We start from the raw sequence: 23955 nt of genomic DNA on the forward strand, positions 1-23955 counted from the left end.
ACGCCGCTGGCACGCCAAAGGCTCACTAAAGGCAAGCCCGTCTGCGCCCGTCGCCGCCAGTGCCAGGAACCCTGGACCTCCCACTTCCCATCACTACAACACCACCACCCTCCTCGCACTCAACCCTGGAAGACTTAGAGAATGTCAGCATGCCTTGACGAACACGACCCACGGGCAGTTCTTCTGCCTCCACTGCCACCAGACCCTTACCGCTACCCCGGCCGCCAACACCGCCGACGTCAGCACCGGCTCAATGTACAGTCCGTACACAAACACGCCATGGAAAACTGGAACCCACCTGACATCGCCTTCTTCACAGAGACCTGGACCAACGCATCCTCCACCCCCGACATCAACACCGCCATCCCAGACGGATACAAGATCCAGAGGAAAAACCGCCCCAACCACCCAGGAGGGGGCCTCGCCATCGCCCACAAGAGCACCCTCCGGCTCACCACCTCCAGCGAAAGCTTCCCCTCCGCCGAACACCTGCACTTCCAGATCCAGACCACCCCCAAAGCCACACTCTGAGGAACCCTCGTCTTCAGACCGACTTCATCACACCTCACGCCATCGCCTCAACAATCTACATACTCATTGGAGACCTGAACTTCCACCACGACAACCTCAGCGACCCCAACTCCATTATCCTTCGTGACAACCTCGCCAGTATCGGACTTAAACAACTCGTCAACACACCAAACCACAGAGCAGGACACACCCTCGACCCCATCTTCGCGGCAGGAAACAGCATCCAATTCAGCCACACAACGCATCCGCCATGGACCGACCACGACTGCGTACACTTTGCCATCAACAAACCCAAGGCACCCAAACCAGCCCCACGCCTACCACAAAGGAACTGGAGCAAGGTTACTGACGAGCAACTTAACTCCACCCTCACCCAAGACAACCACACCTGGGCACCCGACGCAAACAACGCAGCCAGAGAACTCCACACCTGGATCTCCGACTGCGCAGACGAGCTCTCCCCGCTACGCAACCCCGACAGACAATGCCCCAGGAAAGCAGTCTGGTTCACCACCGCTCTCCAAGAAGTCAGATGCACGTGCAGATGCCTAGAGAAGAACTGGAGAAACACAAAGACAACCGAAAACCACACCACCTACAAGGACGCCATGACGGACTACCACAGCCAGATCAGAACTACCAAGAGGAACTTCATCCACAACAAAATCCTGGCCAACTCCACCAACTCCAAGGAACTTTTCAGTGTCATTCAAGAATTCACCAACCCACACAGCAAAGCCACATACATCACCCCATCCCAAGACCTCTGTGACAACCTTGGAATCTATTTCCACCTCAAGATCAAAAACCTCTACGACAACTTAATTGGCCATCCACCAGGTGCCACAGACGGCTCCTCACCCCTCAGAAACACCAGCCAGCCCACCATCTCGAACTGGACACCGATCACGGCCGAAGACACCGCCTCGACCATAAAAAGCATCCACTCGGGGGCCCCCACTGACCACTGCCCCCCTCACATCTACCACAGAGCCGCTATCGCACCTGCACTACAACACACCATCAACACCACCTTCAAAACAGACACCTTCCCAGACGACTAGAAGCATGCAGAAGTCAGACCTCTGCTCAAGAAGCCCGCAGCTGATCCCACCGACCTCAAGAACTATTGGCCCATCTCGCTCCTCCCCTTCGCAGCCAAAGTTGCAGAGAAAACAGTCAACAGGAAACTGACATGATTCATTGAAGAGAACGCCGTCCTCGACCCGTCCCAATCCGGATTCCGAAGCAACCACAGCACAGAGACTGCCCTACACGCCGCCACAGATGACATCCGCACCCTCCTGGAGCAAGGCCACTCCGCAGCCCTCATCCTACTCGATCTATCATTGGCCTTCGACACCGTCTCCCACCGCATACTAGTCGCCAGACTACACGACGCAGGCATACAAGGAAGAGCCCTGGACTGGATCCGATCATTCCAAACCGGAAGAAGCCAAAGGATCAGACTCCCACCCTTCCTCTCCGACCCCACGAAAATCACCTGCGGAGTCCCACAAGGTTCATCCCTGAGCCCCACCCTATTCAACATCTACATGGCCCCCCACACAGCCATCGTCCGACAACACGGCCTCAACATCGTATCCTACGCCGACGACACCCAGCTCATCCTCTCCCTCACCAAAGACACCACCACTGCCAAACTCAACTTCCAGAAAGGAATGCAAGACGTCTCAGTCTGGATGACCAACAGCTGCCTGAAGCTCAACGCAGAGAAGACAGAAGTCCTCGTCCTCGGTACCACCCCTTCTGCATGGGACAGCACCTGGTGGCCGACCACCCTCGGAAGTCCACCTACCCCCTCAGACCACGCCAAGAACCTCGGCATCGTACTCGACTCATCACTCACCATGAGCCGACAGGTCAACGCCGTCACCTCCAGCTGCTTCAACACCCTCCGCAAGACCTTCAAGTGGATCCCCCATGAGTCAAGGAAGACAGTCACCCACGCACTCATCACCAGCAGACTGGACTATGGAAACGCACTCTACGCCGGCATCAACAAGTCCCTACTCCACAAACTCCAGACAATACAGAACACCACCGCTAGACTCGTCCTTGGCATCCCCCGACACGGACAAATCAGTCAAGACCTACGAAGTCTCCACTGGCTCCCCATGGAGAAAAGAGTCACTTTCAAAATCCTCACTCACGCCTACAAATGCCTACACAACAACGGACCCAAATACCTCAATGACAGAATCAACTTCCACGTACCCAAAAGAAACCTCCGATCTTCCAACCTCGCACTGGCCGAAACCCCACGCATCCACAGAGCCAGAGCAGGTGGAAGATCCTTCTCTCACATTGCTGCCAAGACCTGGAATGAGCTACCGGCAGACATCAGACGCTCCCCCTCCCTGAACACCTTCAGGAAGACCCTCAAGACCTGGCTCTTTGGCTAAACAGATCTGCGGACCTCCCCCCCCCCCCAGCACCTTGAGACCCTCACGGGTGAGTAGAGCACTTGCAATTCCCTGATTGATCGATTGAAGACTGGTTAGTTCACCCAGCTTGACTCCGCCTCCAAGGATGATTCCTTCACATGATGTTCTACAAGCGTTCGGGATTAAGGAGGGGGATGGGTTCCTGAATTCCGCTGTGTTCAGGAGTTGAAGTGTGTGGGGATGGGTTATCATGTTAATGGTTGAACTTATCTTTTATTGTTATTCCTATCCGCAGATCTTCTGCATGTCATTTCACAATACTGCTTCACTTGGGCCGCACATCCCGTACACACTTGATAAATCAACACACTTTTCATGCGCTGCACAGTCTTCCCCACCTACTCCTCGCGTCATAATAGACAACCAAGGTCTCACACCTATATTTCCTCTTTCTGCTCTCATACCATCATGACCCCTTCAATTCGGTCCATTACCTGGAACGTGAAGGGACTTAATAACAAGCTTGAAGCGAGGCTAGTCCACACTTACATCACACAAATCCAGATGGATCTATGTTTTCTTCAAGAACTACATCTCCTATCCTCAACAGGCTCACACCTAAAAGCGGGCGGATGTACAGACACACATGCCGCACTCTATTCTAACTATGCATGTGGGACTGCCATCCTGCTACGCAAGAGCATTCCATGGCACTCGACTCACATCATAAATTACATAGATGGCCAGTTCACTATTGTAGCCGGCATCCTGCACCAACGCCTGGTGACACTTGAGTCAGTTTATTGTCCCAATCACATCAGCCCAGATTTTTTCGCGACCATGTGGTGCCACATCGCCTACATGGCGCCAGGTACGATAATATGGGGAGGGATTTCAATGTCATAGACCCAAGACTGGACCGTTCTGGCACATCACGATGACCCCATCCTGGCGCCGCTGCACAACTGCACGCCATTATGGCTGATAATTCCCTTGTAGATGCCGGGCGATACCATCACGGGTAAGACATGGAATGTACATAATTCACATCCGGTACATGGTTCTGTTTAGATTACTGGCTGATCTCTTGTGATGCACTCACGTAGACAAGTAATGATTGCCGCTTATCCAGAACCCTGTAAGACCATGCCCTGTCCTTATTGAATTCTCTTTTCTGTTAAATATTCCACTGTCATTCACATGGCGGCTCCCGCCCAGTGCCTTTCGCAATCCTGTCATTCGTGCTGAGGTACATGCGGCCATACTAGAATTCCTTGAACTCAAGAAAGACTCCGTCTCTTCCCCCTCTCTGCTGTGAGAAGCCTTTAAAGCTGCGATTCGGGGAATGTCCATCACCAAGCAGGTGGGCGTCCTCAGAGCAATTAGACCGAGTCTGGCGGCACTGGAGGGTCAACCCCAAACACTTAGAACTAGACTACTGTGTGTCTAAATCCCGTTCCACTATGGCACATTTGGATACATGAGAGTTACTCTGGCTTGACCCCTCTCACCGCATGTTTCTTGATTCCCCCTTCACTGAGGAGTTAATGAAGGTTATACTAGGCCTGACTAGCAATAAAGAACCAGCCCTGGACAGCCTAACTGCCTCATTCTACAAATAATTTTCTCCTCTGCTGATATCACACCTACAGGCTATGTCTGAGGCCTCTCTATTTGCAGGTGAGGTTCCTCCATCACTCCGTGAGGCTTTCATTGTCACCATTCTTATGCCTTACAAACCGGCTAACTGCTGCGTTAGACGTTAGACGTTATCTACTATCAATGTAGATTGCCCTACATAGTGCGCCCGGACCAATCAGGCTTTGTCGCCGGTCGATCCACTGTGCACAACCTGCCCACCCTCTTCTCCATGATCCATAGCATAGAAGCCAGCCGCCCTGCGTTTGCCGTTTTACTTGATGCCATTAAAACGTTTGACTCGCTGGAGTGGCCATATTTTTTTTTTCTCCATCTTAGTCTTGGTTTAAGCTCCAAGTTTGTCCGCCTCATTCAATTATTATACACATATCCAACAACCAGACTTCACCTCAATAGCATGTTATCAGATCCATTCTCAGTAACAAGAGGCACCCGACAGGGCTGCTCATTATCGACATTTTAATTCGCGATAGCCATGGAGCCCCTGCCGGCAAGACTGTGTCAGCATCACGCGCACCGGGGTTTAAATTCTATGGTGCATAATCTCATATCTATGTATGCAGATGATATCGCTCTATATGTTAGCAACCCTCAAACCAATCTCGATTCCATTATACGGGAAGTTATACGTTTTAGCGGATACTCCAGTATATGTATCAGCTGGGCCAAATCCACACTGTTTCCATTAACCGACACAACTATGCAGGTAACATCAGAATTTCCATTGCAATGGATGGGGGAGCCTGTACGCTATTTAGCAATCTTGCTGAGCAGGGAGGTTGAGGAGCTATGGAGGGTAAACTTTGGGAGGGCCATGACCAGGCTGGAAGAGAAAATCCCTATATGGGACAGGCTACCCCTTTCATTAACAGGATGTCTGGTGATAGCCAAGATGATACTGCCCAAATTCCTCTATCTCTTCAGTAACGTGCCCATTCCCCTCACTGCTTCTTTTTCCAAGAGCCTGTGCTCTAATCTTATATCCCTCGCCTGAGCTGACAAGCAAACCCAGATAGCTTGGGAAATACTTACACTCCCCTTCTGTCAAGGGGGCCTTGGTGCACCGGACTTGCACCTTTACGCACTCTATGCCCAAGCCCATTACCTACACTATTTGCTATACCCAATAAACATTCAGCCCCACACAGCAGTGGAAACAGACGCGGCCTCTCCTTGCCCATTAAATACTGCACTATACCAGCGTTACAACACTCCACATAAAATGGTTGACATGGTGGAGTGCGTGCAATGGGCGTGGGATGGCAGGCGTTGCTGTGCTAAACTCACCATCTTATATGCCCAGTCAATTTCGCTTGCTCGGAAACCATTACCTTCTTGTAAGCCTTCCTCACCACCAGAGTTACGTAGCGAGGTTTAGCTCCACACCAGAACCCTCCAAAGCAAATTGGCATCCCATGCCTCCCATCCCTCCCCAACATGGCCGTCCACCGTCAGCCCTGACCCAGTATAAGGGGAGGGACTACTCTCTGGCCCTTATGTGACAGTTCTTCCTAGTCGCAGCTGCGAGCTCGACGCTCCTACAAATGGTTAACATGATCGGTGCACAGTGCCTATGCCTCCTCCAATGTAGTTTCCCTTCGGTCAAGGGGGGTGAGAGTCTAGATAACTTTGCAGTGGTGCCCATATGTTCTTCGGTCACTACTATGCGGGCCTTAGTTCCCAGTAATCGGACAACTGGTTGCATCCTTGAGCCACTCAGTCATTCTCGGGTTGCCCCTACGGCCCCAACATATTGCTACCCTCCGCTTTGCCAACAGTAGCAGCATAGTCACCAATTTCCTGTGCTCTGCAGACACTCTGTGCACGTACCCCAGAAGGGCCACCAGGGAGAGCGTTCAATTTAACCATCCATTAACAAGGCCAGCACATCAAAAATGCGTTCCCAGTACCTTGCCACCACCAGACATTCCCAGGCCAGGTGCAGGAAAAAGGCCTCCGGGGCTCGGCAGCACACACATCGCGCATCCTCACTCAACCCAGCTCTATGCAGCCAGACAGAAGTCCTGTACAGCCTATGAATGAACTTGAAATTAATAAGCAGCAGTCTGTAATTGGGTGACATTTCCTTGATTTGTGGGTAGCAGTAAGTCCACGTGCCCTCCTCAAAGGGACCTCCCAGGATCTTCTCCCATTCACGCTGTGCAGGGGTACACATACCGGCAATGTGCGCTGCATTCCAGAATACAGGCTGTCCTATTTTTCTGTATGTGCCCAGCACATTTGCATTACGCTGTACACGTTCATGAGCAATGTGTGTCAGTCAGCGTTATGGGTTGGGCGAGTGACTTCTTTTGCTTTGAACCGAGGTCGTGCCTTCTGCTGCCCATGGCATCCGAGTGTGTGCTATTCTTTACAGTCATGTGGTGTCGGGTGCTCGGGAACACAGGGGGCCTGGGATGGTACCTTGTCATTACTTCTTTCCCCTTCCTGCTTCGAAAGCATTCCAATGCTCGGGGTGTGACTGTCATTGTGCGCAGTGGGTTCCAGGGCACCATGTCCCAGAGGTGTGCGTGGCCCACTTCATCCGGATGGTGTCTGTTTTTCACTTCCATACCACGGATTGACATGGTTTGTTTCTCTGCATATTTGATAGTATTTGAGGGGTCAGTGGAATGTTGCCTTTTTCTTGTTGCCTGTGTATCGCGCTGGGTACACCTTGTCGACTTGCCCCATTCCTTCAGTGGTGGAGGTTGCAGGGGCTGATTTTGTCTACGACTATCAATGTGCTTCACTGGGCTCGTCTTCCTATGTACCCGTTGGAGCACCATCTCTTGTCCCAGCGGCCTCCTTGTACCGCAGATTGCGTTATGCCGGTGGTAATGGCTCCACTGGTTTGGTCCTCTCTGGGTTGATGGTTGGTTGAGTCCTTTCTCTCCGGGGGTCTTCCTCTTCTGGTGTCCCCTTCCTGGGAGGCTTTACCGATGCCAGTCTGAGGGGCTGAGGGATGACTCTGGATTCCCGGTCGGTGCAAGCTCGGTGGGTTCACCTGCAGGCAGGTTGCTTCTCCATCTTCAGAGTAATGAAGGCCGTTCGTTTGGCTTGCCTGGTGTTTGCCTCGGCCCTTCGGGGGCCTCATGTTCTAGTCCTGTCAGACATTCAGGTGGTGATAGGCTTCCTCTTTCGCCAGGGGGGTTGCAGGGTTCGCTCCCTTTGGCTCCTTGCATTGAAGATTCTGTCCTGGGCTGAGGTTTCTGTGTTGTCACCGGCGGGGAACTGCGTGGCTGATACCCTAGACGGGCCTCCCATGGCCTTCTCCCTGACAGAGGATTTGTTCCATCTGTTACTGGAACGGTTTGGGTGCCCGATGGTGGTTCTGTTTGCTCAATGCTCACCTGCCTTGCTCCTGCGCACTCCTCCCATGCACGGGGGCTGGCGGCCGGATGCAAAGCCATTCCATTGGCCGGGTTCCCTGCTTTACGCCTTTCCTCTGATTTCTTTGATGGCGCAAGTTCTGTGCAAGATTCACCAGGACAGGGCGTTTGTTCTGTTGGTGGTACCCGGCTGGGTTCACAGTCCTTGGTTACCCCTGCTTTGGGAGATGGTCATCCGGTAGTGCTGGGCGGTCCCGGGTCTTCCTTGCCCATTGCGGGGCCCTTCGCTTCCAGTGGGGGTTCTACGTTGTCTTCGGGCCTGGCTCTTGGGATGTTTAGCCTGCTGTCTCGGGGTTGCTCCTGTGAGGTGGTGGAGTTGCTTCAGGGCTCCCATTGCCCAGCTAGTCAGCTCTCTTATTCTCGCCATTGGTGGTCCTTATTCTTGATGGTGTGTTTCTAAGGGATTGACTCTGTTTCCGTGGACCCATGGAGGGTGTTACAAATTCTGTCTGATGTCCAGATGAATTTGACAATGTTTTATTTCCTTTGCCCTTGTCAACTGGAGCTTATGCTTCAACAAACATGCATGTCATGCCTATTGCTGTTAACTTTGTTGATATTGTCCATTCAGGCCAAGAGATGACCGCATAGATTTAAAGAAAACCGCCCGTAGGGCAGGTGGTCGACAAAGAAGGCATTCCGGGGCATACCCTGAGGAGACTGCCCCACTTCCTTAACTCCCCCCTGTTTTCCCTTGATTCCTCAAGTTCTGCTTTGGTTTGCGGATATGACAGAGCACCCTTGATACTAATGTAGGATATACTGGAAGAAGCAAAACGGACATTTATATTGGTGGTCGCTATGTATAATGCAATGAAACAAATGCCATACTGCATGTAAATGGTCTAACCGTTGGCCTGTACACGCATCTGTTTTCAATAAAAAGAAAACATAAATAAAAACTTTGTTGATACTGCCTGCAGAATGGCCTGTGAAACTCTGAAAGGCCACATTTTTGTAGGGGTGTACTGAAAGTGATATCTCTCATGCAGCTCAGTTTAACTGAATAGGTGTACTATACTTAACTCCACATAAATGCACCCTCACAAAAATATTTACAAGGTACGTAAATGCAGAGTTAAGACTAGTACATCTATTCTTACCAATATATAACCACCTTCCCAATATTTTAGTAGCTAATATCTTTGCTAGCATATTATGACAGGACAGTGTTAAAACCTCAGTATTCTGATATACATCCCCAGTAAGCTAAACCTGAATCATAAGTATTGATCTTCAAAGCTTCACCATTTGGCTGGCTAGATGCAGGTCTTTGCAGCAGACACATAAACCACTCAACTATTTTAACAAGATTTCATTTTAACCTGTAGGTTATACAAAATTCTCTGCAATAAACTTACATTAACTCATTGAACTCTCTTCCTGGAATAAAAACCTGTTGCCTGCTAGCCACATGTAATGTACTGAAGCTGGTACATTACCAGTCTGAGCTAGTTTATGTATGTTAGTCCATTCCTCAGGGAAATTAGACAGTAAATTCAATGTTTGACCCAATTGTTTTTCTTGGGTAAACCCACCTCCCCTACAATCCCCTACCCCCACAAGCCCCGTGGGAATTCCAGTCTTAATACATAGATGCAGTTACTCTGCATTATAGCCTATAAGTTGAAAAGTGTGCTGTGAAATGCTCCATTTGACCCCATTTAAAAAACAAATTCTGTGTGAGAGATCCTCCCTCCTTCTGAGACCATCTAGGAAGAATAAACCTTGCTCACTATTTTGAGTCCAAAATAAACAAACATTTTATCTAACACTAAGGCAAAAGTTAATCATTTAAAATGACAAGAGGGACAACTGCCCAGAAGGGGTAATTGATAGCCCGTTACCACAGGGCTTCAATGATAACCCTGACAATAGAACCACTAAAGCAGTGCCTCAGTAGCTCCTTCCACACAGCAGGGGGTTTGCATAGTGGTCCATCTCACACTGAGTGCTGACAAAGCAGAGGCACCTCATGATGTTTGGCTAAGTTGAACAGGTAGTTGGAAGTTATCACCTTCTTCCTCGACTCACAATGCCTTGCTCTCTAACACTGTACCTGGAAGTGAAATATTCCAGCATAACCGTCCTTGAATTCCTGCCCATCAGGGACCACACGATGCAGAAGGGCTTCATTGAGGGTGAGGCATGCAATGGCAGACAGGATCCAGCAATCACCTACGACACAAGCAGAAATTTGCATGAGAAGATGTGAATGAAGAAAGGGCAGGTGTTGAGCACAAGAGTGAGGACTTTAGACAAAATCAATTGCTGCACCATAGTGCCTCTTTTTAATAAACAAACACTCAGAAAAACTCATGCATTAAGTAGTAGCATGTGGTAGGGATGAAGTAAATAGTTAAATGTGGATGTGCTGGATTCATCCCCTCAGTGGCACAAGGCAAAAAGTGAGGGGTCATCTCAAAGAGGTATCATGGGCCAAAGGGGGGTTGAGTGAAGCAAGGGGAAGCCATAGCCTATCTTAAACACTTTCTGTTTGTTCTTATTCATGATTTTTGTTCAAAAGAGTCTTCACTTTATGAATGCCTCTATTCCATATCAATGGCATGTTTATCTACAGCAAAATGAAACTTAAAAAAAAAATTCTCTTTAGAATTAAATCTGTACTTGAGTAATGACAAGCATTGGCAGTCAGGTCTCAGTCAGGTCTCACCAGTGAAAGCTACTGTCTTTGCCAATGCTGGTGTCATCAATGATGTTATTTGAGATGTCATCAGTGATATTATAAATGATGTCATAAAATGCTAAAACAATTTCTGCCACTTCTCTCAGTCAGTCACAGGAAAACGGTAGTTCAGGCTTTGATAGTATCCAGGCTGGACTATGTCAACATTCTGTACCTAGGACTACCTGAATATTTACTATCCCAACTTCAGGTGGCTCAGAATGCAGCGGCTAGGGAACTTCTTATGCTTGGCCCCAGAAAACGGATGTCGCCCCATCTGAAATCCCTGCACTGGCTGCCGATTCGTAAGCGGATCAGTTTTAAAACAGGCGTCTGGCCTTTAAAGCTCTCCATGGTACAAGTGCCTCTTATATCAGGAAAAGAGTCCAGTTCTACTGCCCAAGCCAAACTTTGAGGTCATCTTCTCTGCCTCAGGCATTTATCCCCAAGTTAACCCACGCTCGAATAGGCGGCCGCTCCTTCCAGGTTCAAGCTGCCAAACTGTGGAAGAGGCACATAGTCAATTTGGGTTTGTAGAGTGGAGTGGTGTACAGTATAGTATTGTAGAGTGTGATACAGTTGATTGGCATACAGTTTTATAGAGTACAATGGCATAGAGTGGTGCAAGGAGCAGTGGTGCAGAGAGGAATAGTGGAGTAGAGTGTCAGAATAGAGTGGAGTAAATTTGGACACAGTAGCATACAAGTTGCGTATAGTGTTGTATAGTGGACTAGAGTATTGTAGAGCGTCAAAGTTGAAGAGTGTTGCACAGTGGCATAAAGTATAGTACAGTGAAATGTAGGGGTATAGATAGGAGTGAAGTGTCAGAGAGTCGCATACAGTGTTGTAGAGTGGAGCTGCACAGAGGACAGTAGTGAATCAAAGAGTGGATCTGCGTAGAGAAGACTGTTGCACAGTAGCGTAGAGTGAGGTAAAGTCTCGCAAAGCGGAGTAGCGTTGAGTGGAGTGGCATAACATAGTGTTGAGTAAAATACAATAGAGTGTATTGGCCTTTTCATAGAGTAGAGCGGCGTGGAGTGGAGTGTAGTGGCTTAGTGTAGGCAGTAAACTGTTATATTTAGGAGTGGGGTCTCGTACAGTAGAGTGAAGTTTAGAAAAGTGTTGTACTGTGGAATAGAGTGTTGTACAATGGAGTGTATAGGCACAGAGTGTAGCATAGAATTGGATAGTGGACTGTATGGGGATAGGTTAGCGTGCCATAAAGTGGAGTCAACTTGTATAGAGTGGAATTATATAGAGTGGAGGAGAGTAAAGAGTAAAGCATACTAGCATACAGTTGAATAGTGTACAGTGGAATAGTTTACAGTGGAATACTGTGGAGTGCCATAGAGTGGAATATCATATATTGGAGTGGTGTGCAGTGGAGTAGGGTATAGTGAATTATCATAGAGTGGAGTAATGTATATTGAAGTGGCATAGAGTAGAGTCAAGGAAACTGTTATAAATTGGAGTAGTATCTAATACAGTAGAGTGGAGTGCTGTGTCGTACAGTATTGGAAACTGTCATCGAGTGGAGTAGAGTGTTGTACAGTAGATTGTATGGGCATAGAGTTGAGTACAAATTTGGACAGTGGAGTGTACGGAGATAGAGCGGAGTAGAGTCTATTACAGTGGCATAGAGTGTAGTAGAGGTTTAAAGAGTGGAGGAAAGTATACTGGTGTGGCATAGAGTGAAGTAGCGTACATTGGAGGGGCACACAGTGGAATAGCGTAGAGTGGAATAGTATACAGTGGTGTAGCGTAGACTGGAGTGGCATACAGTGTTAATGTTAACGGGATTTATAAAGCGCACGAATACCCGGAGGTGTCTAGGCGCTGAGAAACCAGTAGCCCGTTCTGGCGTCTTTTTCTGGAACAAACAGGTTTTTAATCCTTTCCTGAAGGTGGAGAGGGAACTCGCACTTCTGAGCTCACTCGGAAGAGTGTTCCAGAGTTTGGAGGTGCCATAATGAAAGCTGCGGCCACCCCAGTGTGATGTTCGAATTCTGGGTACTGTCAAGAGTTTGGCCCCTGTAGAACGAAGATGGCTGGTTGGTTCATACCAGGTAAAAAGGTTTTGCAGGAAGGAAGGACCTGTGTGGTTCAGTGCTTTGTAAGCCAAACACAGAGCCTTAAATTTGATGCGTTGTGCTACAGGAAGCAAGTGCAGGCTGCGAATCTCTTTAGATACAGATTTGCACCTAGGGGTGTTAACCAGTAACCGTGCTACTGCATTTTGAACAATCTGAAGCTGTTTTAAACATTGCTTCTGTATGTTCAAATACAGCCCATTGCAGTAATTCAGTTTGGACTGAATAAATGATGTTACCACCGTTTTTCTGGTGTCCACGGGGATTTAAGAAAAAATCTTCCTAATTTTCTTGATAAGGAAGTGGAAGGTGGAGACAGTTGCATTTGTTTGCTGAGAAAGTGATAGTTTGTTGTCAAACCATACTCCCAGGTTCTTAGCCTTGACCGCTGGTTTTGGTGGTTCTCCCATCTCTGCCGGCCCCCACAGATTGCCCCAGTTTGGCTGCATGTTACCAAAGATCAGGACCTCTGCTTTTCCATAGTTGAGTTTAAAACAATGTGTACTCATCCATCTGTTTATAGTACACATGCTATACCACTACCACTAGAATAGCGTAGAGTGGAGTACTGTATAGTGGAGCAGAGTAGAATTAAATAACATACTGTAGTAGCGTAAAGTGGAGTGGTGTAGACTGGAGTTGTGTACAGAGGAGTGGGGTAGAGTGTAATACCATACAGTGGAGTGACGTCCAATGAAATAACGTATAATGGAGTGACATACAGTGGAGTGGGGTATAGTGGAATGCCATACAGTAGAGTGGCGAACACTGAAGTTGCATTTAGTGTAATAGCATAGAGTGTAGTGGCGTATAGTGGAATAGCGTAGAGTGGACTACAGTGGAGTGGTGTATTGTGGAATAGCGTACAGTGGAGTGGCATAGCGTAGATTTGCTGAAACTTGGAAAGTGGAGTGGCGTTTCATAGAGCTCTGTACTTATTGTTAGGGTTGGCAGCGATAGGAATTCCTCATATATTTGCCGCTTAATAACTTTTCAACTGTTTGACAAATCTCTGCAAAATTTCCCAGATCTGTTGCCCCTGTTACATTGGCAGAAGATGGAAAGTTTCACAGTGTTTGGTCAAGGTGGTGCAAAGAAAAGAGGCGGTCCCCCCCTCCTGGGACAGATCATCAGATTGGAGGTTGCTATAGAAATCCCATAAGACACCAAGGATTGTGTTTGTTAGCAGAATGGGTAGTGTGGCCCTCCCAGGCATCAACCCACCCAAATGACTCCAAGAAGTATTGCAGTCTTTCTGCCCAATAGGAGTCATTTTCCTCCAGTCTGGTCCCGGCGGAGGGGGAGAAATCCCACCAGACCACCAAGGATAATATTTGAAAGGGGGGAGGGGGGCAGAAAGCCAAATAGACACCAGGAATTTATTTTTGTGGAGAAATGGGTGGGACTGCCTCCAGGGCATTGGACCTTAACCGAACCGCTCAAATGACCCTCAACCGTCTTTCTGCTGCCCCAGGGGGCAGATAAGGTTCCCTTAACTATAATCTGCCCCGGTGGGATGGCCAGAGAGCCCGCTAGACACCAGGGAGTTTTTTTTATTGCTACAGGGTGTGAAGGAAGCCTGCCTAGTCGCCGATACATCGGGCCCAGCCTCCACCTCTAACATAACCCCACAGTCTTTGTTCCCCCTTGGTAACTAAAGCATCCCCATCTTTTTAGCAAGAAAAGAAGTTATAATTTTGTATGCTTTTTGTTTTTTTATACATTTGGTTATTATCCCATGTTAGAAATGGGGTCTCTCGTTGGCAGGTTGTTACCTTGTCCAAGTAGGAACTCTTCTTCCTAGTCAGGGTAAGGGGGTTACTGTACTGAAATAACCCCTGCTGACCCCCTTGGTAGCTTGGCACAAGCAATCGGGCTTATCTCAGAAGCAGTATGTAAAGCATCTGCATATAACCAACAGTAATAGAGTGAAAACACTACAAAAGGACACCACACCAGTTTTAGAACAATAACCAATATTTTATCTGTTCAAAACAAGACCAAAAACAATTTAAAAAAACACCTCATAGTTCTCATAAATATCAGTGATCAAAAATAGGCTTAAAATATGGTTCCTTTAAGTCGAGAGCTCTGTCAGGGGATATCACGGCATAGTGAACACAAATCCAAAGAGTTCTGGCTGACCCCAGCGTCGCAGGCCATCTACAGTGTCGGGAAGAACCGCAAAACAGTATCTTTAGCAATGCAGGGCATCGACGACCTCTCGTTGAACTCTGAAGAGCCGTCATCGGTTCTGAATGTAGGTGCAAGAGTTGTCGGGCCCTTGAAGTCACTCGCGTTGCAGATCGAACTCCTCGTGGTTGAAGTCGGGAATGCTGGCAGGTCATCGTGCAAGCAGCATTGTCGTTGCTGAAGCGCTGTCACCGACTGATGAACTGGAGCCAATGGCGCTAGCGTCAGGAGGCCAAGACTGCAGTGCAGGATGAGAGCGGTGCATCATGTAACTTACGAGCGGTACCCTCAAACCATAGTGCAAGCAGCGGCGTCGATGTCTGTGTGGAGGGCGTCGTCAGGGATACCGGGGCGGCGGCGTGAACTGAGGTAGTGCGGAGTGCGGTGCCCACAGGTCTCAGTGCAAGCAGAGGCTCAGAGATTGGCAGCATCGGTGAGACCAGGGTCATGGTGCAAAGTGCGGCGGTGCCCTCTGCGGGGCCTTCAGGTCACAGAGCCTGCAGCGGCGTCATTGACGGCGTCGGGCTGCTTTTTCTTCTATTGCAGTACAAAACACACAGTTCCCAGTGCTGATAGCAGTTGAACTTGAAGTCTTTGCTGTTCCTGAGACTTCTTGAACAGGGGCAAGCTCTACCTCAAGCCCTTGGAGAAACTCAAACAATGAAGTTGCAGAAAGTTCAGTCCAGTCCTTTCTCTGCCCAAGACAGAAGCAGCCAATACAGGCCAACACAGCAAAATACACAGCAAAGTGGTAGTTCCTCCTCACAGCAACTCCAGCTCTACTTCTTGGCAGGCTCCTTGATCTAAAAGAGTTCTAAAGTTCTGGGGTCGGGCCCCAATATTTACCACATTTCCTTGTTTTCTCTTGTGGTAGACAGTCTCTGTGCCCAGTTGAAACCAGTTCTGTCCTCTGTGGCCCAGCTTCCTGACAGGAGGTTGAGACATTATTGTGTAAGGCAGACCAGGCCTATTCAGGTGCTAGAAAATCTCCTCCCACTACTATAAATGCAGCCCAGGTCTATTCAGCCCAGCTCTGACTCATCCAGGAAGGGCAGGACACACCTCAACCTCTCCCGTGGCTGCCTACAGTGAATGCACATCCCCAGCCCCTTTCACTCCAAAGCCAGACAGTCAATCCACAACCCAGCAGAGGCACACAGGATGGTTAAGCAAAAAAATGCCTTCTTTCTAAAGAAATGCCAGAAACCGGTCCTAGGAAGCTTGTTTCCGGTCCAGGGAAGGCATGGCTTGGCAGTTCGGGCTGGACTGTACCCATGAGGCACAGGGTCAGACTGATTTGCATATGGCCATGTCTGAACTGGTGTGGCAGAGTGGGCTAAAGAACAGTGATGGATCAAACCCAGATCTGTTGACTGGGTGTGAGTGTTTGATTGGTTCTGATGCTCCGTCCATCACCACCCCCTTTTGTACCGCTTTGTTCGCCATAAGTTGGCAGGGTATGCTCAGACGTGAGTCCCTTGCTCACTTTGCCACTGGATTCAAGCAAGCCTGGCTGAAGATGGCTGACATGCCAGAAACCAGTCCTAGGAAGCTTGTTTCCGGTCCAGGGAAGGCATGGCTTGGCAGTTCGGGGTGGACTGTACCCATGTGGCACAGGGTCAGACTGATTTGCATATGGCCATGTCTGAACTGGGGTGGCAGAGTGGGCTAAAGAACAGTGATGGATCAAACCCAGATCTGTTGACTGGGTGTGAGTGTTAGATTGGTTCTGATGCTCCGTCCATCACCACCCCCTTTTGTTCCGCTTTGTTCGCCATAAGTTGGCAGGGTATGCTCAGACGTGAGTCCCTTGCTCACTTTGCCACTGGATTCAAGCAAGCGTGGCTGAAGATGGCTGAAATGCCAGAAACCGGTCCTAGGAAGCTTGTTTCCAGTCCAGGGAAGGCATGGCTTGGCAGTTCGGGCTGGACTGTACCCATGAGGCACAGGGTCAGACTGATTTGCATATGGCCATGTCTGAACTGGGGTGGCAGAGTGGGCTAAAGAACGGTGATGGATAAAACCCAGATCTGTTGACTGGGTGTGAGTGTTTGATTGGTTCTGATGCTCCGTCCATCACCACCCCCTTTTGTACCGCTTTGTTCGCCATAAGTTGGCAAGGTATGCTCAGACGTGAGTCCCTTGCTCACTTTGCTACTGGATTCAAGCAAGCCTGGCTGAAGATGGCTAAAATTCCAGAAACCGGTCCTAGGAAGCTTGTTTCCGGTCCAGGGAAGGCATGGCTTGGCAGTTCGGGCTGGACTGTACCCATGAGGCACAGGGTCAGACTGATTTGCATATGGCCATGTCTGAACTGGGGTGGCAGAGTGGGCTAAAGAACGGTGATGGATCAAACCCAGATCTGTTGACTGGGTGTGGGTGTTTGATTGGTTCTGATGCTCCGTCCATCACCACCCCCTTTTGTACCGCTTTGTTCGCCATAAGTTGGCAGGGTATGCTCAGACGTGAGTCCCTTGCTCACTTTGCCACTGGATTCAAGCAAGCCTGGCTGAAGATGGCTGAAATGCCAGAAACCGGTCCTAGGAAGCTTGTTTCCGGTCCAGGGAAGGCATGGCTTGGCAGTTCGGGCTGGACTGTACCCATGAGGCACAGGGTCAGACTGATTTGCATATGGCCATGTCTGAACTGGGGTGGCAGAGTGGGCTAAAGAACGGTGATGGATCAAACCCAGATCTGTTGACTGGGTGTGAGTGTTTGATTGGTTCTGATGCTCCGTCCATCACCACCCCCTTTTGTACTGCTTCTTTCTAAAAGTGGCATTTTCAAACACATAATTTAAAAACCATAATTACTAAAAGAAGTGTTATTGAATTCTGAGTTCAGAGAGACCAAACTCAATTGTTCTATCTTGCCTCAATGGGAAGTTATACTTGTAAGATGTTACAAAGTATCTCCCATTCTATCCTATAGGACAGATAGCCTGGCAATAGTGAAAAACGAAATTGGCAGTAATTCACTATCAGGACATGTCACACGCACCAGGACATGTCCTATCTTTCACATACACTGCACCCTGCACATGGAGGTACGTTGGGCCTACCTTAGGAGTTCCTTACATGTATGAAAAGGGAAAGTTTGGGGCCTGGCAATTGGGTGCACTTGCCAGGTGGACATGGCAGTCACAACTGCGTGCAGACACTGCATTGGCAGGTCTGAGAACCCTTTGAACGGCTGCTTGTGTGGGTGGCACAACCAGTGCTGCAGGCCCACAACCAGCATTTGATTTACAGGCCCTGGGCACACACAGTGCATTGTACTAGGCACTTAAAGGCAAATCAGATAAGCCAATTATGGAAACACCCATCCATAAAAACATTTTAGAGTAGGAGCACTTGCACTTTAACACTGATCAGCAGAGAAAAAGTGCAGAGATACTAAACCAGCAAAAACAGTGTCCAAACCAGGAGGTCAGAAAGCAAAAAGACAGGAGAAACACACCAGAAGATGGCAGGTCTAACACCCCACTTCTCTGCTGAATGGCTATACTTTTCGGCCTTGGGTCAGCTGCCTCCTGGGGAAACCTACCAAATCCAGACATTTCTGAAGAGCACATATCCGACCCTCGACAGGCACAAATCATACCAGTGTCAATGACAGTCTCTCCACAAAACTTCCATTGACCTTGGTTTGATGTTTGCTTGCCGCGTGCACTAGCCCAGCCACAAAAGTGAGGTAGCATTTTTTTCAGGACAAGTGAGAAAATATTGGGTGGTAAGATTTTTGTGGATTCCTGCTGATTCCGGAAGTTTATGTCACAGAAATTCAAGGAAAATATGCAATTTTAGACAAAGTCAGAGGTTTTCAGGGCATTGTGGGTCAGAAAACTTTGTGGGATCCATGCGAGTCATACCACCCTGGACTTCGCTGGGTGTCTAGCTTTCATAAATGTCTGACTTTGGCAGGTTTTCCTGAATGGGCGTTAATTCCTCGCCAAAAAAGACGCCGCTACCCATTGCCAAAACAGATCATTTTTGTGACAGGAAATGTTGATGTCTCCACATTGTATTTTGGGGCCTTTCCTGTTTCAGGCACTACCCATGCATGGGAGGTACTATTTTTGTGAGAAGACTTAGGGAAATGCTGACTGGCAGGAGTTTTGTGGCTCCTGCAGATTCACGAATTTTCCAGCACAGAAATGTGACAAAAATGTGCTTTTTTTTAGTCAGGTTTGCAAGGGATTTAGGGTAAAACAGTGTTGTGAGAGCCACGCAAGTCACCCCCATAATGTATTCCCCTAGGTTTCGTTTACAAACATTTTCAGGTTTGCTGGGTTTCCCTAGGTGCCAGCTAAGATAGGCCCAAACTCCACAGCTACCCATTTTGCAAAAAACAGGTCCATTTTAAGGGGAAAAATGTATGTAACTATGATGCGTTTTAGGCAGTTATCTGACGCAGGTGTTAGGCTAACTGCAGAAGTGAGGTGCCATTTTTGTCAGAAGACCTAAGGGGGGAATGCTGAGTGGAAGGACATCTATGGCTCCCCACTGATTTCACAACTTCCCATCACAAAAATGTGAGAAAATGTGTTTTTTAACTCAAGGTTGGAGATTTGCAAGTAAGTCTATTGAGAGCCATGCAAGTCAACCCCATCATGTATTCCCTGGGGTGTCTAGTTTTCAAAGCTGCACAGGTTTGCTAGGTTTTCCTAGGTACTGGTTGAACTAGAGCACAAAATCCTCAATTACCCACTTTGCAAAAAACGGGCCAGTTTTGAGTGGAAAAATGTGTTGCATCCATGTTGCGTTTTGCCCATTTCCTGTCGCAGGCACTAGGTCTACCCGCATAAATGCAATACCATTTTTATCAAAAGACATGTGGGAGCATAGACTAGTAGGATACTTATTATTATGAATTGGATTTCCTTGCATTTGTGCCTTCCATATGTAAGCCGGTGTGTAAGAAAGAAGACATTTTTTAAAAATACCATCTAATTCATATGCTCGTACAGGTACCCACAAATTCAGAGATTTACAAATACTCACTGCTCTTAAAGTCCATATCTTCTGCCCATTTCAGTAATACATAGGTTACCTTGATACCCATTTTTCACTCTACATATTTCACCATATTAATTGGTCTATACTCATGTAGACAATGAAAAAACATTGTACAGTGCAGCTCTGTTGTTGGATCTAGATACCTCGGGTTCTTAAATAACTTACAAACCCTATAAAGCCCCACAACCAAAAGGTTCTGGCAAACACAGTGGTACATTGCTTTTGTAAATCAGCCATTTTGACAAAGTTTCTTTGAGAAAACCTCCATATATGACCCCTAGCTTAATTGGAAATGTTGTCTACTTTTCAGAAATATATAGCTTTTCTAGATAATCCATGAGTTTCACACTGGTTTGCACCACAACTGTAAGTAAGTTGAAAGCACAAAAATAGGAAACCTGTGCTGCCTCTTTGAAAAATGCCAAAACTGTGTTAAAAAAAATAGTTTTTTAATTCAGCCCTGCATGCTCTGAAAACTGGGAAGATGGTGACTTTAGCACATAAAACTGTTTGTTGATGCAATTTTATGAAAAAAAGACACTTTTATCCAGAGCAATTCTTTTCTATTTTTCCGCCAAAACTCTAAGTTTAGCTATATTTTGGATATTTTCTCTGTCCTCTCCGTGAAAATCCACAAACCCTATGTACCTTTGGAATCCCCAGGATGTTGGAAAAAAAAGGATGCAAATTTGGTGTGAATAGCTTATGTGAACAAAAAGTTATAAAGGCCTAAGGGCAAAATACCCTGAATAGTCCAAAACAAGTCTTAGCACTGGGGTGGAGAGGCCTAGCAGCAAAAAGTTAAAGAGCCATATGTTGCGGGCAGATGAGGACTCAGCCACAACAATCTGAAAGCCCTGCTCCTCCCACGAGACTGCATGGAGTTTTTTTTTCAGTCAGTCAAAGTAATGTTTATTTAGACCGTTTCTGTTTTTTCCTGGAGTTTTATATAGCGCGAACTTGACCCGAAGGTATCAGAGCGCTTTACATAAGCACCAGTTGTGTTACAAAAGGACACATTCATTTTTTTGTTAGGCACAGGGAGATTAAGTGATTTGCCCAGAATCACAGGATGTTGAGCGTCGTTGCCGAGACTCGAAGCCGGTTCCCCAGATTTAAGGTTGACTGCCCTAGCCGTTAGGCCAACTCCTCTCCCCAGGTTGTGTTGGTAACCAACTGGAAAGCATAATACACATTTCAACGCATCAGCCCTAAAGCGAAATAATAGAGAACGCTCTCTGTTACTTCTGGGCTCCCAAATGGGAAACAACCTTTGCTACGCAGCCAGAACTACGCAGTATGATTACAAAGCAGGCAATACAACGAACGTGTTGTTACCACGTGTTCCATTACCACACTTTCCATTACCACGCAAGTCGTTACAACGACTTGTAATAGGGAATGTGTTATTGGATTTTAATTCCAACACCTTCCCTACAGTTGCACAGACTGGAGTTGGAATAGTAATTAATACTATTCTAAAGTCAAGCGCTTCCCTAAGGCAAGTCGTGGTAACGACTTGCATGGTAATGGAACGCGTGGTAACAACGCGTTCGTTGTATTGCCTGCATTGTAATGGAATGCGTTGCAAAACCATGCATTTTTGTGTCATACATCCCTCCCGATTAAATGATATCACAGCCCTATATTCTTCGCTTGGCCTTAAATAAGTTGCAACAAAAGCCACATCCTCTCCAACACTGCAAAAGTATATCGATTTATATACAACTCTAATATAAATAATTACATCAACAGTTTTAGTAAAAACAGAAATCTTTAAAAAAAACAGTTATAAACATAATGTCATTGCTATCTTTCACATAAAATTAAAATTAGAAGCATAATACTTCATTGCACATACTCACTAAACTTCCGGCAGGAGTTATCCTATCTAAAATTCTTTTACCAGAGTCAAACTAAAATCCTACTCCATTAACATTATACTTAATTTCACACTATGGCTTTCAATTATTAGTTACCCTAATACATGATTCATTTTATTTCTCCAAGCTAAAGATTTTTACTGCAGTCATGTACTTTCGAATAGCTATTGTATTATCCAGATTACACTTGGGCATAGTTCTTGATTCCGTATTTTATTTTAAATGGGGCATAGGATCAGTTTCCGCAAGGGTAGCACTTTCAAACAGTCCACTAATAAGTGCAGAGTATCACATTTTGTACCCAATTTGCAAGTACATTTCCCAGCAGATGGTTAATTTCCCCTTTTATTCTCTCATTTATTACCCATGGATTAATACCAATTTTTATTCTTAATAATTCAGACCCAAACCAGCGATTTGGTAATATATCCGAGATATGGGAACCAGGTTTCTTTCTGCCAGGAGCTTAACATAAATTGCACCGATTTTTTTCTCTCTCAAATACTGCCAATCCTTTTCCCGAGATAGTTCCTTGTTTCTAAAATCACCTTTGGAAACTTCTACTTGTAACGTCTGTTAACATACTCCCACCTTCAAATTCCCACATACCAATTCCATTTTCTTCCTTACTCCTTTGGCCCATTTTAAATCGCTTTGCTGAATTTCGTTCTTACACCATTGGGAAACTTTCTGTTCCTCACTCAGGACCAACCTTTTCCAAAATCTTATTAATGCCATTTGGGCTTGTATATTCCATGAGGTCATACCCGTCTACGTTCTTATTGCATGTATCATGGATGAGCCTTGTAGGGACAATAGACTCTTTATATACTTCCCTTCCTCTGTATCCCACCCACTTTTACCACTAATGTAGAGTAATTCTGCTCCATATTGTAATTGTGGTGGTATCATGGTACCAAAAGCTTACATCATAGGTTAGTGGGACATCTCTCAATAGTCACAATTAAATGCTTTCAAACCCCTCACCGATGTAAGGGCCCTGGCTTTTAGGGCCTCCATATGGGTTTGCAATTTCAGGGACCTTTCAAACCAGACCCCTAGATATTTATATTCATCCCTGAGGACAGGTACACCAGCCAAAATTAAAACATATGGGCACGCTGCTGGCGGTAAACTCAACACATGGGGGTAATCATAAAGTTCTTCCAGTGATGAATAATATTGTTTCGGAATGTTGGAGAGCAGAAGTGAAAAAGCATTTTTATACATAATTAAAAAAATACTGGCGTCAACTATTAGAGAATACATAGCACGTCACAACACAGTTTCAGTAATGGGTGTTTTTTCACAAGGATGTTGAATTACAGAAAGGAAAAAGGGGGAAAACAAGTCTAGAAACGTGTCATTTAAAGGACAAAAGGTGATACCAATATTTGGAGCATAGATACATGGACTGAGAAGTTCAAATGCAACATTAGGCTTGTTTGGAGGAATGTAGGACACAATAAAAATCACAATGGTAAAGTAAGACCGGGTTATCGTGGTATATGTGTTTTGGTATAAGTAACAGGATCAACCAAGAGAGAGAAGGGGGGCAGGTATAATGGCAATAATGTAGGCCTTTCGGATGCCCAGTGGGTGAAATAGACCGTAAAAGCTAACCACTGAGAAACAGAACAGCAAAGGGGAAAGGTCTAATCTATTACGGTGTTGTTCCACTCATCCAAGGTCTTGAGCCGTAGTTCCACTGTATTGCAGCGGGCTATCCATCTATATTCACAATTGTTTAATAGTTGTTGCATGTTCCCTCCCACAAAACAAAAATTGTTCCGCCGAGAACAATTATCAGCATCTTCTGCTCTTCTCTGAAGCTCTGCCGTTTGGGACAGAAGCCGTGAGACCTGACCCTTCATTGTTGCTACCTCATCTTCAACGGTGGACAAGCGGGACTCGGCCTCTTAAATCCTAGCTGTGGCATTGCAGAGATCCTGTCTGATGAGTGTCATGTCCACACGCACCTCATCAATCTTGGTTTCAGCTAAGGTCTGCAAGGTGCGTATTGCCTGAAGAATGGTGGCGAGATCTCTTTCCAGCAGAGGTGTTTTGAGTGGGGCCACGCCACTGGTGCCTACAT

At 47.0% G+C, this 23955-nt stretch overlaps 1 protein-coding gene across 1 annotated transcript in view; it reads right to left on the reverse strand.

Moving 5' to 3' along the window:
* The window catches only part of LOC146813824 (calpain-1 catalytic subunit-like), a 400682-nt gene that overhangs the window by 267269 nt on the left and 109458 nt on the right, over window positions 1–23955 (reverse strand). The window contains exon 3 of the mRNA XM_085610280.1: window positions 10050–10168. Coding sequence (XP_085466406.1) covers window positions 10050–10168 — 119 coding nt within the window. The remainder of the gene's footprint in view (window positions 1–10049; window positions 10169–23955) is intronic.

The sequence above is a fragment of the Triturus cristatus genome, chromosome 6, assembly GCF_964204655.1.
Source record: "Triturus cristatus chromosome 6, aTriCri1.1, whole genome shotgun sequence".
Taxonomy (NCBI): domain Eukaryota; kingdom Metazoa; phylum Chordata; class Amphibia; order Caudata; family Salamandridae; genus Triturus; species Triturus cristatus.